This window comes from Phyllostomus discolor, chromosome 2 (genome assembly GCF_004126475.2).
Source record: "Phyllostomus discolor isolate MPI-MPIP mPhyDis1 chromosome 2, mPhyDis1.pri.v3, whole genome shotgun sequence".
In the NCBI taxonomy this organism is placed as follows: Eukaryota; Metazoa; Chordata; class Mammalia; order Chiroptera; family Phyllostomidae; genus Phyllostomus; species Phyllostomus discolor.
Window position 1 is genome coordinate 128,611,924 of NC_040904.2, and position 14,046 is coordinate 128,625,969.

The following is a 14,046-nucleotide window of genomic DNA, read 5'->3' on the forward strand; positions in this document are numbered from 1 at the left end:
GACTGTGTTTTTAGCAAGCAATGGAAGCCAACTTTGTGAGTAGAAATAATATTGAGTTTTTAGGTACCTCATACAATCTTGAGCACCAAAGAAAGAGGCAGCCAGGAATAAGGCTCAGAATCACATCATACTGAAGACTTACTGCTGGAATTGTGTGCAATGCACCCTGCAGTGTGATTACTGATGCCGAGTACAGGATGCTCCACTAGAACCTCTTCTGTTGCTGTCTAAGGTAACTACTGCTGTTCTCTCCAGCATGGATTCTTTTGTAGTTAGCTTCTGATGCGCAGGTTTTGCCTGAGCCTAGATCTCACAAACTTAGCTACAAGAGAGTTAGGATAAAAGACGAAAGCTTCTAGTGAGGGAGGTGGGAAACCATAAAGTTTGAAGGGAGGGATGTTACTCCCAAACAAGGGTGTTCTAGCTGTAGGTTGGTCAAAAGAAATGTTCTCTTTAAACTTCATTTTGCCTTATGCTCTCTGTGACCATAGATAAGTTCTTCTGTTTTCTGCAGCAGTTACTTCGAATTCTCACATTCTCTTAAGTTCCCAACTCCAATGTTATATTAAGGAGAGAGAGGGAAGATGATAAATGGGGGAATTTTTACCATTGCTTAACAGTGGACAGATTCATAAGACAGATGACTGAAATTACACATAGGGCCTTAAAATGTGTTATCAACTTTAAATAACCAGTTAAAATTTTTAAGAAAGAAAGAATCCCACAATCTAGATTATTTGTAATTTAAAAGCTGATTTTTTAAAAGTACAAATTCACTGGTTTTTGCAAATGCATCACTTATAATTTTAGTGTACACCACACAAAAAAGGGCATTTGAAAAACAACTCTAATTTTCAATCAGGATGAATACAGAAGACCTTTTTTCTCCCACCTGCTAAGTAACACACTTCCTCCCAGAATCTAACATATGCCAGTTCTTTAAAAATACTTTTTGGTGGGTTGTTAACAGTGCCATAACGCCCTTTACACGGGCAGCACTGTCAAAAGTGTTACTAAGCTAGGCCCCCTCTTCATTCAGAGTTCTAAGACATTCTTCAAATCACTAAAGGCTTATTTTTGGTTTTTTTTGAGCTGATATTAAGGAAAATCCAGGCTATGAAGGGTTATATCATCTATCAAATCAGAAACGAAGAGAAAATGGAGAAGCTTAGCTTCCATGAGTCTACCTGTTACAGCACTGGGTATTCAAAAGACATTCTTTACCAGGAATTTCATGAATGTGTTATGAAGGAGTAGTTGGCACTGTCTTTAACTGTGATTCCAATATTTAGAAATCTTTGAAAAAACAAGAACAAAAGATGGAGATGTAAAGTTCTTAACTTTCAAGAAAACTTTTAAAATATCTTTAGAAATAAAGAACACAATATACCATCAATTTAGTGTTATTCATATAGTGTGTCCTAAAAAAACCCTGTGCATCCCTAACTCATACCCTGTACCTCCTCTAAGACCTTGACATACTCATTCTAAATCATATCTTTCAAAAACTGACTTGTATGTATACTTTATACTCACAGTGAAGTAAGTTCCTGGGGCAGGGGATTCTGTTTCACTCTTCCTTTGACTTACGTAATACTGCAATGCCATATACAAAATAAATAATTAATAGATAATTCCAGGTCACAATGGTATATACCAATATTCAGTCAAAGGAGATTTTAAAAAAAATTTCACTTACCTTAATAAGACTGTACTTCTTCAGTTGCAGTCCCAAAAGAAAAGGGGGTGGGAGGAGTGACATTATGGCTTACATTAATTGACCTCTTTGGTGAAACACTTCATCATGTTTAATGTAGGACTGAAAATAGCTCTTTCTTAACTTCCATGCTGTTTACTGTCCTTCTAGACATTTAACATTTACTGTCTTTTTATTAATTGTCTCTTTATAGCCCATTGAGATTAAGAAAACAAGTTCTGAAGCCAGACTGAATAGAGTCCAATAGCCTGAATTTCAATCTTGGCTCTACAATTTTCGAGCTTTGGTTATACTCTTAAGTGGTTATTCCTACTTCATTTGTAAAATGGGTGTGAGGATTAAATGAGTTAATGATACATGCAGAGCACTTAACTCCGTATTTGGCATTGTTTTTATTGTTACTTGAGCTTCTCTTGATTTTCTGCATACCTGGGAATAGTGCTTTGATAACTGCATAGAGCCCCTGATTTAAAGGAATTTACAAACTAGGGGTGGGAGGGGGAAGGAAAAGACTACATATAATATAACCTGATGTGTTTAGTGGGGCAGAAGAATTGGGGACTGGTAGAAAAGGAAATCAAGGAATCCATCCTAACTTTTCCTTGTTAAAGGCACAGTTTGTTAGGATTTTCAGATTTTTGTCCACTGTCAGTGATTGAAATAATCTAAATGCCATTCCCGGGGTGGAAGTTAACCAACTAATAATACAGCAGGTATAGTGATCTTCACCAGCTCTGTGCAGTACCTAAGCATGCATGCATTTATTCATTAAACAAGCATTTATTTAGCACTCAGCACCACCATATGCTAGCTGGAGTTCTCATCTTTAAATTGTTTAGGGTCTGACAAGTAAACCAACAATTACTGTGCTAGTTATAGTAAGAGGAGTGGTGGTAATGCACAGTGTGGAAGTACAGGGGAGACTCTTCCAGACTAATTCAGATCTGAGAAACAACTTGGTTAGATATTCTTAGCCTTTCAGAAATCCCTCTCTGACTTCTAGGTTTCCATCCTCTTCACTGAATTTCACAGGAGTATTGATCTAGTCTTGGGGTGAGGGGAAGAATTAGAATTTAAGAGATTTCTAGCCCAAGACATTCTACCCCATCTCTCGGAATACAGAGTATTTTCCTGTTACTCATTGACTCGACTGGAAATAAAGCATTTCAACAAACAGATACCTTGATCTAAAATCTTTTAAGATTGAGACTTTGAAACAGGTTCCTCCCTTTTTTTCCCTCTGAACCTGCCTACCACTTAAAAAAAATCAGGTTTGAGTATGTGGGAGGGAGAAAAAAAGAAAAAAGAAAGTTTGCCTTGAGAAATATTATTCTTACCTGATTGTAGGATAAGCAGTTTTTTAAAAGTTAGTGAATTAGGGTAAAATAACATTAGCATCAGCTTTTCATTTACAAAGGAAATGGGGTTGAAATAAGATGATGACTTAACGTCCACTAGGGGGTAGTGTGGACTGTAAAAATTAAAATTATTCCTCAACGATTAAGCCTTATTTTATAATGCAGTTGCCTTATTTGAATTAATTTTTGTCCATACAGTTTTCTTGAATGCTACAAATCATTTTCAAATACAGTCTTATGACTATAATAAACAAAAACACTTACATACATCCATGTTACCGTGATTCAGGTGTTCTGACACGACTTTTTGAGTAGAATTTTTTTGAGGGGAAAAAAATGATACTAAAGTTTCTCTGCCAAATTTTACTCACTGTGTATGAAATAAGTTAAATTACTCTTAATGACCTGTAAGTAATATCATTGTAACAGGATTGTTTTGTGTTTTAACTGTCCTGTATAGTAACTAGCCCTATGTGACTCTTGAGCAGTTGAAATGTGGCTAGGTCCAATTGATAGGCTGTAAGTATAAATTACTGTATTTTGCCTTGTATAGTGTGCTCCTGTGTATAATGTGTACCCATATTTTTGTGCACATTGTACATGGGATTATTATACCCATGGTATGTAATCATTATACGTGGCAAAATATACACACTGAATTTTGAAGATTTAGTATGAAAAGGGATTGTAAAATACATAACTCATAATCTTTATATTGATTACATATTGAAATGATATTATCTTGAATTACCTGTTCTTTTTTACTTTTTAATGGGGCTTGCATTATATTTTGTGTTAGACAGCAGTGCTATAGGCTCTAGAGGAAAACATTTATTTAATTGACCATTTTTATCACAGTGTACCTAGGTGGCCTTACAATTTATAAGTAAGTAGCATATAGTTAGGAAATTGAGCACAACTTTGGCTCTGTTTTTAATCCCAACTAGAGTACATACAGTCAGTTCTATAATGAGGCATAATCTGTTCCTAAAATTAACTGTTAAGCAGAATCGTGTGATAAAAACCACAGGGCTAAAATGTTAGGGGCATGGCACTCAAAAACATTGGTAACATTTTTTAAATGCTCACTCACATACACAGGTTGAACTTTTAGATGCCCTTAAGTAGTTTACAGTTATGTATATAATGAAAAACTGACTTTTGTTTTATTTGTAAATCCTCCAAAGGATCCCCTGTCTGTTAATATTTTAAAATCAGTTAAAAGATGTAGCCACAGCCCTGGCCAGTGTGACTCATTTAGTTGGAGCTTCATCTCATAATCCAAAAGTTTGCAGGTTCAATTCCCAGGCATATGCCTAAGTTGGGGATTCTCTCCCTGGTTGGCCGGTAGGAGAGGTAACTGATCAATGCTTCTCTAACACGGATGTTTCTCACTCTTTGTCTCTTCCTCCCCCCTTTTGAAAATCAATAAGTATGTCCTCTGGTGAGGATAAAAAAAGTGTAGTGACAGAGGTTGGAGTAGACAGAGTGGGCATCATTGAAGCATCTCTCAATTACAGAAGACTTTTGTGATAACAAAATTAATAGTTATTGATTGAGTGTAGTAAATAGCTCTTGGGCGGATGAACTAAAAGATCTATAATTGGTATTATTAATCATACAATGCAGTTTTGTTCCTCAAAATATTCTAAATGGAGAAAAACCTAATTGCTCTACAGATGATGTGTTGGGTATAGATAGTTACAAACTGGACCAGCTTTTCCTATGCACAAATTACCACTCTTTTTCTAAGACTACTGCTTAATTTATTATCTAAAATTTTACTGTACAAATCAGTGGTTCCCCAACCTTTTTGGCACCAGGGACCAGTATTGTGGAAGATAATTTTACCACAGACTGGGGTAGGGGGGCATGGTTTGGGGATGACTCAAGCGCATGACATTCCAGCTCTCCTGTGTGTGCCCGGTTCCTAACAGGCCTGAACTGGTACTGCTCTCCAGCCTGGGAACCCTTGCTCATAATTCAGTTATTACTTTACAGAGTGTATGAGACTTCCAGTTACTTCATAGTTAACACAGATTGTGTGTGTGTGTGTGTGTGTGTGTGTGTTTAAATAAACAAAAAATTTATTTTGTTACAGGTCTGGTGGCTGGAAGTCTGAGATCTTGGTGCTGTCATGGTTGGATGAGGGCCCTCTTCTGGGTCACAGATTTTTCATTGTATCTTCTTGTGGCAGAAAGAGTCACAAATTGTTAATAAACTTAAAAATGGGAAAAGTCTTAGGGATGTACAGTGTTATAGGATATTGTGGTATAATAATTCTGGGATTTGCTGTTTGAGTCACAATAAATCTATTGATAATCATATTACTTTGATTACTTTGATGTTTTATTTCTTTTTAAAGTATTTGCAGCATGAACCGTCGTAACACACCTTTTGCAAGATGAGTTTCCTTGAAACTTAATCTTGTTGCAGCTTAAATCCGTACTCTATGTACTTCTTTTTTACTTCTTAGTGACTGATTTCCTTAACATAGTCTATGGTGCATTTTGTTCTGCATGGCTTACTCTCACTACTACCTGGGATTCGGTCCTAGGATTGCTTTTAAACAAGTAGGATCACAAAATGCACCTAAGGGTTATTCTGTTTTCATTAAAAACAAACACTGTTACTTAATAAATTTTGAGATTTGTTATTGTGCTTGGTTCTTAACCTGCATTCTTTTTTAGTTACTTGTATATGACTAGGGCTTTCTTGTGTGATCCGCTTGTCAAGTCCCTTTACAGTGTTATCTCATTTGCTCTCCGTAGCAACGCTGCGTGGAAAAGCTGAGGCTCAGCAATGTAAATGACTTGCTCAAAAATATAGTTAAGCAAAGCAATGCAATGGGAATTTGAATTCGTTACTTCTAGACTTGAAGAAATCACACTGTACTTCACTGCCTTTCTACCAAAGAGTAGTATAAAACTAGAAGGTGTTTGTTTCATAGTTAACCTCATGTGAATAGTAGCAGGAAGGATTTTATTTCCTATCTGGTTTTTGTCTTTTTACAGGAAAATCTACACCAACTTCTGTGAGTGAGACTTGTCCATTTGGTGTGGATTTTATTCATTTTTCCCCTCTAATAATTTATGCTTTGGGTTTGTTTGGAAAATCAGTGCCATGTAGTCAGATAATATGCACAGAATATTTTTGATACAATATTCATTGTATCAAAATCCATTAGAATTTGGGCCCTGGCTGGCGTAGCTCAGTGGATTGAACGCGGGCTGGGAACCAAAGTGTCCCTGGTTCGATTCCCAGCCAGGGTACATTCCTGGGTTGCAGGCCAGAACCCCCAGCAACTGCACATTGCTATCTCTCTCTCTCTCTCTCTCTCTCTCTCTCTCTCTCTCTCTCTCTCTCCCTCTCTCCCCCCTCCCTCCCTCCCTCCCTTCCCTCTCTCCCTCCCTTCCCTCTCTAAAAATAAATAAATAAAATCTTGAAAAAAAAATCCATTAGAATTTGAGAGCATATCCGACTATTTCAGAAAGTCTTGCACACTTTAAAGCTTATTCTAGAATGTGTTCTGATGAAATCTTATAGTGTGTTGGCCAAAAAGTTCATTTATTTTTTTCTATACCATGGCTCTAGTAGTGGTTAGTTGTCTTTAACTCAGTAGAAACAGTTTTGTTAGTGTGTCACAATTGTATTGTGACAGCTGTCATAATCATCTTGCATTTTAAAAAGTTATCAAAATTGGTGGATTTTTTGGCAGCCATTTTAATACTGAAGGTGGAAGAACCTATGCAACATTTTTGGTGTATTATGCTTTATTATTTCAGGAAAGGTAAAAATGCAGCTGAAACACAAAGATTTGTGCAGTGTATGGAGAAGGTGCTGTGACTGACTGAACGTGTCAAAAGTGGTTTGCAGAGTTTCTCGGTACTGTTGACAATTTGGCCAAATGATTCTTTGCTGTGGGGTTGGTTGTCTTAGGCATTAAAAGATGTTAAGCAGCACCTCTGGCTTCTACCCACTATAAGCCAATAGCAGGAGATAGCCAACATACTCAGAATATCCAAATCAATTAAGTTACTGGTGAAAATGAAAAAAATGTGGTCTTTATCTTATGGAAAAAACCATACAGACTTTTTGGCCAACCCAATAATTTGATCAGGCCACATGATATATTTAATATGTACATTTTTTAAGAGTGCGAACTGAAGATGAGGAAACTAATGCTGTATCTCTCTGACAATATACTGAGTGAGAGTGATTTTGAAACTATTTTGGGATATGATCTTGGAGGCCCTTCTGGCAGCTTTTTATAGCTTTGAGTATTACTGCGACTATTTTGTGTAATCAGGGAGTGGTGTTTTCGGGGCTCTTGGACCTCAGCTTTATCTTTTTTCCAGTTGTCTTCTTTATGGCTTTCTAAAAATATGGTGACCTGGAGCTAAACAAAAGGAGGATTGAGGTGGGGAGACCGCTTCAAAATTCAAGGAATTTTAGCATCCAGTTCTTTTATCATTCTTGTACTCCTGCTGTTCATCCTTAATATCTTTACTTTTTTCCTAAAAAATGAAGACCAGCTTCTTTTTTTCTAGTTATATATTGGAGAACATCCTGAAATGGGAGAGCTTCATTATTACTTTTTGAGATTTTTAATGCTCTAAAAATGTTTTACTTTGAACCTAAAGGACATTTTTGCTGAAAGTAGTTTACAGCGTTTTAGTTTTCATTTGCCCTTGCTTTGCCACAATTAAAATAAAATCTAGTCTTGAATTAAAGTGCTAAAGGCATTACTTTAAGTGGTTATGGATTTAACTCATTTTGAGGAAGGAGTTAGTTTTGTGTCTGTATCTTACGACTATTACAGTGTGTGACTGCTGACAGAATAATATGATGTAAGGTGCATAATTTTTTTAGGGGAAAGCGGTGTGAATACAGTATTCTCATTCATTGTTTTTCAAAGCTTAGTTATAGCAGTGATCAAAATGTTTTTGGAAACATTTACACTTTGCCTATTCAAAATGTTGGAAATGTGTTGCTAATATATACAACACAGATACCATTGTCAGTTTGCATATTAAATATTAACACTTTCAAGTAGAAATAATTAATAAGTAGAAGTTAGATTATTTGGTCCCACACCTGAAATGATTCTTTTGTTTTTTTTTTGCTATGAAGTGCACATCCTACTTTGAATAACACTGCTTTAATATTGAAGGTGAGATTCTGAGTTTATTCCTTTTTCTGTATATCATATATATTTATAATTCAGCAAGTATTATTGAACATCTATGATGCTGGGCACTCTTTCAAATACTGAGGATATAGCAATAAATAAAACAGACACAAATCTCTCCTTTTATGGTACTTCCATCCTGATATAAATGATATATGTAAAATATTCGCGTGCTGTGGAGAGGATAGGAAGGGTATGGGATAGGGTAATACAGGGTTTGCAGTTTTAATTACAGAGACTTCACGAGAAAACAGATTTGAATGAAGATCTTAGGAGCTGAGGAAGTGAGCCATATAGAAATTTTGAGAAGAACAGGTGGGAAAGCCCCTGGAAGAGGAGTGTGCCTAGCAGGTTGAAGGACTACAAAGAAGCTAGTCTGGCTGGAACAAAGCAGGTGGGGTGGGGAAAGCATAGCTGAAGATGGATGAGTAAGAGATGGGTGGAGTGAAAGAATCTTATAAAGCCTCTTTTGAGGGGGCAGTGGAATACAGACCAGAGAGGGAGCCAGGGAGCAAGGTCAGAATCAGGGAACAAGTTAGGAGGCTACAGCAGCATGCCAGGGGAGAGCTGGTGGTAGCTTGGATCAGATGTGTAGCAGTGGAATGGTAAGAAGCAGTCCAATCATGGGTAGATTTCAAAGTTAAACTAACAAAATTTGCTGACGAATTAGATGTGTGGGGTATGAAAGAAGATGTGGATCATTTGGAAGGATGGGTTTAAGGTTGACTGTCATGAGGAAGGCTTTTGGGCTTAGGAGCAGGCTTTGGGTAGACAGTCATGCCAAGTTTGGGATGTTTATTAGACATTCAAGAGGAGCTGTCATCAAGCAGGTGGTTATGGATGGAAGGGGCACAAAATGAGGGTAGGATCTGTGTAGGATATGATTTTGGAGAGACTTCAGCAGGTACAAGAGTGTATTCAGTATTTAAATTCATTGTGCTAGATGAGATCACTATGGAAATGTGTGGACAAAAGCCCCAAAACAGATCCTTGGCACACTTCAATGTTGGACTTAAGCTTTGGGGTATTGGGGAGATTAGGAAGGAACCAGCTAGGAGGTTGCTACCAGACAGAGCCTGGAGAGTGTGGCAACAAGAAAGAGGAGGGCAGACCAGCTGAGTAAGATGTGCATTTAGGTCAAGTAAGATGAAGATTAAACATTGGCCATTTGGTTTAACCATGTGGGAATCATTGGTGACCTGAACAAGCAGGCTAGTGGCTAAGCCTGATTGGAGAATTATATTCAAAATAGGAGAGGAGAGAGATCGGAGAGAAGTGTATATATATACAGATAACTTTCAAAGAGGAGCAAAGCCATGGGGCAGTAGCTGGTGGGGGGGTGGTCAGATCAAGGTCAGATTCTCCTCTTATTGGGAGAAATTACATCAAGTTTGTACAGTTTGGGGAAAGATCTAGTAAAGAGGGGAAAACTGATGATTCAGGAGAAGAAAGAGATGCTGGAGCAATATCCATGAGTAGGTGAGGAGGAGTTAAGATCTAGTGCTCAAGGGGAGAGTTTGGCTTAGCCCAGAGTGACAGCCATTTCATCCATAGTGACAGGAGGAAAGGCAGAGCACAGATGTGGGTAGGTGTACAAATGTTGCAGTGGGAACTTCAGGAAGTTGATTTTTTTGGTTTCTTATGAAATATTGAAAGCAGAATCATCTGCCAAAAGTGAGGAATGAAGGTGGAGATGTTGGGGGTTTGAAGAGAGAGGAGGAAGAATGTTAGGTTTTTAGAAGAGAAGGAGAAAAATGGAAAAGAGAACTAATGTGATAGTTGGGGAACAATAAGGGTCCCTTTATGTTTCATTGTCAGTCTCAGCAACTTTATTGGCATGGTTGTATGTATTTCTGTAGACCTGATTAGGAAGGGCCGTTTTCAATGGCTTTAAAACTAATTTTCCTTTTTTAACAGCTGGGGTTTGAGGTCAAGTTGCCTTAGCTGTGTGTAGTAATCCTAGTGCCCTGCCCTCCCCTCCCCTCTTTTCTTCCTTAGTATAAAATCAGTTTCTTTAGCCTAATTTATCATCAATGTATTTGTGGACGTCTTAGCTGGAATGTGTATGTCACCAGTATATGCTTGCAGTTGCATTAAGCCGACTGTGATCATTTAAATTGACTTTTCTTTGAACTTTGTGTTTCATAAGCTATATTAAACCCCCATCAAGGGATTGGAGAGGTTCAGTTGTGTTCAGTTTTAAAAAATGAACTTTCTAATTTTTATTTAGGTGTTCAGCGAAATGACATTTGTTTTACAGATGTGTTATGTTTTTCTGTTGTAGGAAACCCAACGTTTGCTGGCAGAACCAGTTCCCGGCATTAAAGCAGAACCAGATGAGAGTAACGCCCGTTATTTTCATGTGGTCATTGCTGGCCCCCAGGATTCCCCCTTTGAGGGAGGGACTTTTAAACTTGAACTATTTCTTCCAGAAGAATACCCGATGGCAGCACCTAAAGTACGTTTCATGACCAAAATTTATCATCCTAATGTAGACAAGTTGGGAAGAATATGTTTAGATATTTTGAAAGGTAAGTGTTACCTTTATCATTATGTGCTATTAAGATTTCTTCATTTACTCTTAAGCATTCCATATTGAGAATCTGTACATTGCAATCTTGCCTTATCGAAAGACCATAGAGGTCTGTGGGAGGGAAATGTAGCAGTTCTGCGGCAGTTTTTTCATGTTTGATCATTCTGGGCCTGTTGCCTTCATAGATAAGTGGTCTCCAGCACTGCAGATCCGCACAGTTCTGCTATCCATCCAGGCTTTGTTAAGTGCTCCCAATCCAGACGATCCGTTAGCAAATGATGTAGCGGAGCAGTGGAAGACCAATGAAGCCCAAGCCATAGAAACAGGTATTTAGTATTCATTCTCTCTTACACCACTTCCACTTCTCAAAACAAGTTTCTACTACCTCTTAAGAGACTTCTTTTAGAGTCTTAAACAAGGGAGGAAAAACTGTATTAAAAGGAATAAACAGATCCTAGTTATAATATGTAAATGAATCTCTCTTAAACAAAAGATCTTCACACCCTGTTTTCTGACCTCCTCAGAACCCTCAAATTTAAGTAAACGTATAATTGGTAGATCTTGGACTTCTGTGTAACCACACCCAATGTTACAAATACTGTGTGTCGACCATTCATCTAGCAAATACATAAAGATAATGGAAAACTACCCGATTTTCAGTCCATTCGATTAAATTATACCAGTATATACAGCTGTGTAGAGTTTGAAATTAATAGGCTGCTTCTACAGATTATAACAGAATTAGTGGGGGGGCATTATGTCATTATATCTAGAAATGAAGGTGACAAAAAGAGACAGTTCTTTTCCTTCTGTTGAATGTTGTAGAATTCCTGGTAATTAGACATATAAACAGTCTTTGCCCTGATCCAGATTGTGGAAAATGGCATGAATTTAAGAGATTACAGCATGACATTTTCCTAATTAACTTTATACTGTTCACCTCCTTTTTATAGAGCTTGGAAAGTAATGAACTAAGTAAAATAATAATTGCATGTTTGTTTTTGTCCGCAGCTAGAGCATGGACTAGGCTATATGCCATGAATAATATTTAAATCGATCTGATCATCAAGTGTGCATCACTTCTCCTGTTCTGCCAAGACTTCTTCCTTTTTTGTTTGCATTTAATGGACACAGTCTTAGAAACATTACAGAATAAAAGCCCAACATCTTCAGTCCTTTGGTGATTAAATGCACATTAGCAAATCTATGTCTTGTCCTGATTCACTGTTACAAAGCATGAGCAGAGGCTAGAAGTATCATCTGGATTGTTGCGAAACGTTTAAAAGCAGTGGCCCCTCTGCTTTTATTCATTTCCCCCATCATGATTTAAGTATAAAGCACTGTGAATGAAGGTAGTAGTCAGGGTTAGCTGCAGGGGAATGGGTATTTTTCTTTATTTTATTTTTTTCATGGGGGGGGGTAGTTTTAATTTTATGGGCTCCTTTCCCCCTTTTTATGGTGATTTAATTGCATTGGTTAAAAGCAGCTAACCAGTTCTTTAGAATACGCTCTCTAGCCAAGTCTAACTTTATTTAGACGCTGTAGATGGACAAGCTTGATTGTTTGAACCAAAATGGGAACATTAAATAAATATTGCGGCCCTCACTAATAACATTGTGACTTTGCTGTCAAATGTAGAATTCTCTCTTCAAGAAAAAGCTTGTGACCATTTTGTATGGCTTGTCTGGAAACTTCTGTAAATGCTATGTTTTAGTAAAATATTTTTTTGTTATTCTACTTCGCCTTTGTACAGTTTATTTTACTGTGTTTATTTCATTTTTCCAATGTGACAATCGTATTTAAAAATTAAAACCGATGGGACATTCTGTTTTGGTCTACACCATCTGACAAGTCGAATGGCAAGAGATGGATTGTGCCAGTTTATTTTCACTGATGCAAATTTGTATTAAGATATCACTGAATGGAGTATTTTTAAGCTGGCCCTGAGCGTGCTTAAAGCATCCATATCTAACATTTTATTTTACCTCCTAGAAATTTGAAATAAATGTTTGTGTTGTCTGATTAGCTAGATGATCGTTGGTGTCTTGCCACAATGTTTGAAAATTACTGTACGTGAGAGTCCCAGCAAAGCCACGGTGTGGCTGACTTTGTGCAGGACTGTCACATATTGTGCCACATATGTGACCGGCATTTGAGTTATGACCCTTTTCTTCATTCTTGTCTGAAAACTTCATGTGACCACTGATGCGTGTTATTAGGAAACACCAATCTGATAATCACCTGGGGTTTGCTGAGCCATTTTTGAGTCTTCCTCATAGACCCCATGAACAAATCTCAAACTACAGCTTGTGTAAGTGTCATCAGAAAGGCTTCTTCATTTGAGAGCATCAGATCCTCAATTACTTATTCTCTTTTTCATCCCTCTAGTATTTGCTGTGGGAGCTCCTTTGATTCTTTATTTTGATATTCAGTAACTTTTTTCTGTGTTGACAGTCCCCACCCCCACCCCCAAAACTGTTCTTTCCCCCTCTCCATATCTGATTCCTGATTGTTGTTATTTTTAAGTCATCAATGTAGCCAGTCTTAAGTATGTAAATGTTAACCTATGGGTTGGAACCCTTGTCTCTTGCAGTTTCAAGGTAATGGATATTGTAGCCCATACCTGAATTTCCCCCACTCTTAATCTCGTAACTTTTGGAGTTTCTTCAGAATGTGGTGTATTTTATTGTGCTCCTATGTAAGATGAAGAATTATCTATTAAAATTACATTTTCAACATACAAAAGTTTTTGATGACTGGTAACTGGTATCCTACCAAATCAATACATTGCTTGGAAACAAATATAAGTTTAATTCAGAATAAAATTGTTCATAACTGTAATATTGTAAATTAAAAAACTACTAACAGCAGTTGTCATTTATAACTATTCCTAAGCTTTTTAGAGGGTGTCCTACAACTAAGGAAACAATCTGATTCTGGGGTCAAATGGATCACCTTTGTTTATTGTAGGTGACACTGCTCATGAACAGGTTCACAGCGATTTATAGTTACAGTATTACACATTTAAATCTATTGCACTATAAAAGCTGTCTAAAATAGGACTGATATCTACTAAGTTTGAGATAGACGTACTGAAATGGAATAATTCAGTTTTCATTTCAAATCCATGAATTCTTAACTTCATGGCATCATGTTTTTTTTTTCTTTGTAATATTGGTGAGTCCACATTGTTTGGTAAAACCTGCTTTCGGTAGCAGTGGGTTGAAACAGGAGTCAGAGTACTCAC

The 14,046-nt window shown here is 37.2% G+C and overlaps 1 protein-coding gene across 1 annotated transcript in view; it reads left to right on the top strand.

The window, feature by feature from the left end:
- UBE2N (ubiquitin conjugating enzyme E2 N) overlaps positions 1 to 13,537 on the top strand; it is a 36,156-nt gene extending 22,619 nt beyond the window's left edge. The window contains exons 2-4 of the mRNA XM_028531815.1: positions 10,551 to 10,797; positions 10,985 to 11,125; positions 11,811 to 13,537. Coding sequence (XP_028387616.1) covers positions 10,551 to 10,797; positions 10,985 to 11,125; positions 11,811 to 11,851 — 429 coding nt within the window. The 3' untranslated portion in view covers positions 11,852 to 13,537. The remainder of the gene's footprint in view (positions 1 to 10,550; positions 10,798 to 10,984; positions 11,126 to 11,810) is intronic.
- The last annotated feature ends 509 nt before the right edge of the window (positions 13,538 to 14,046 follow it).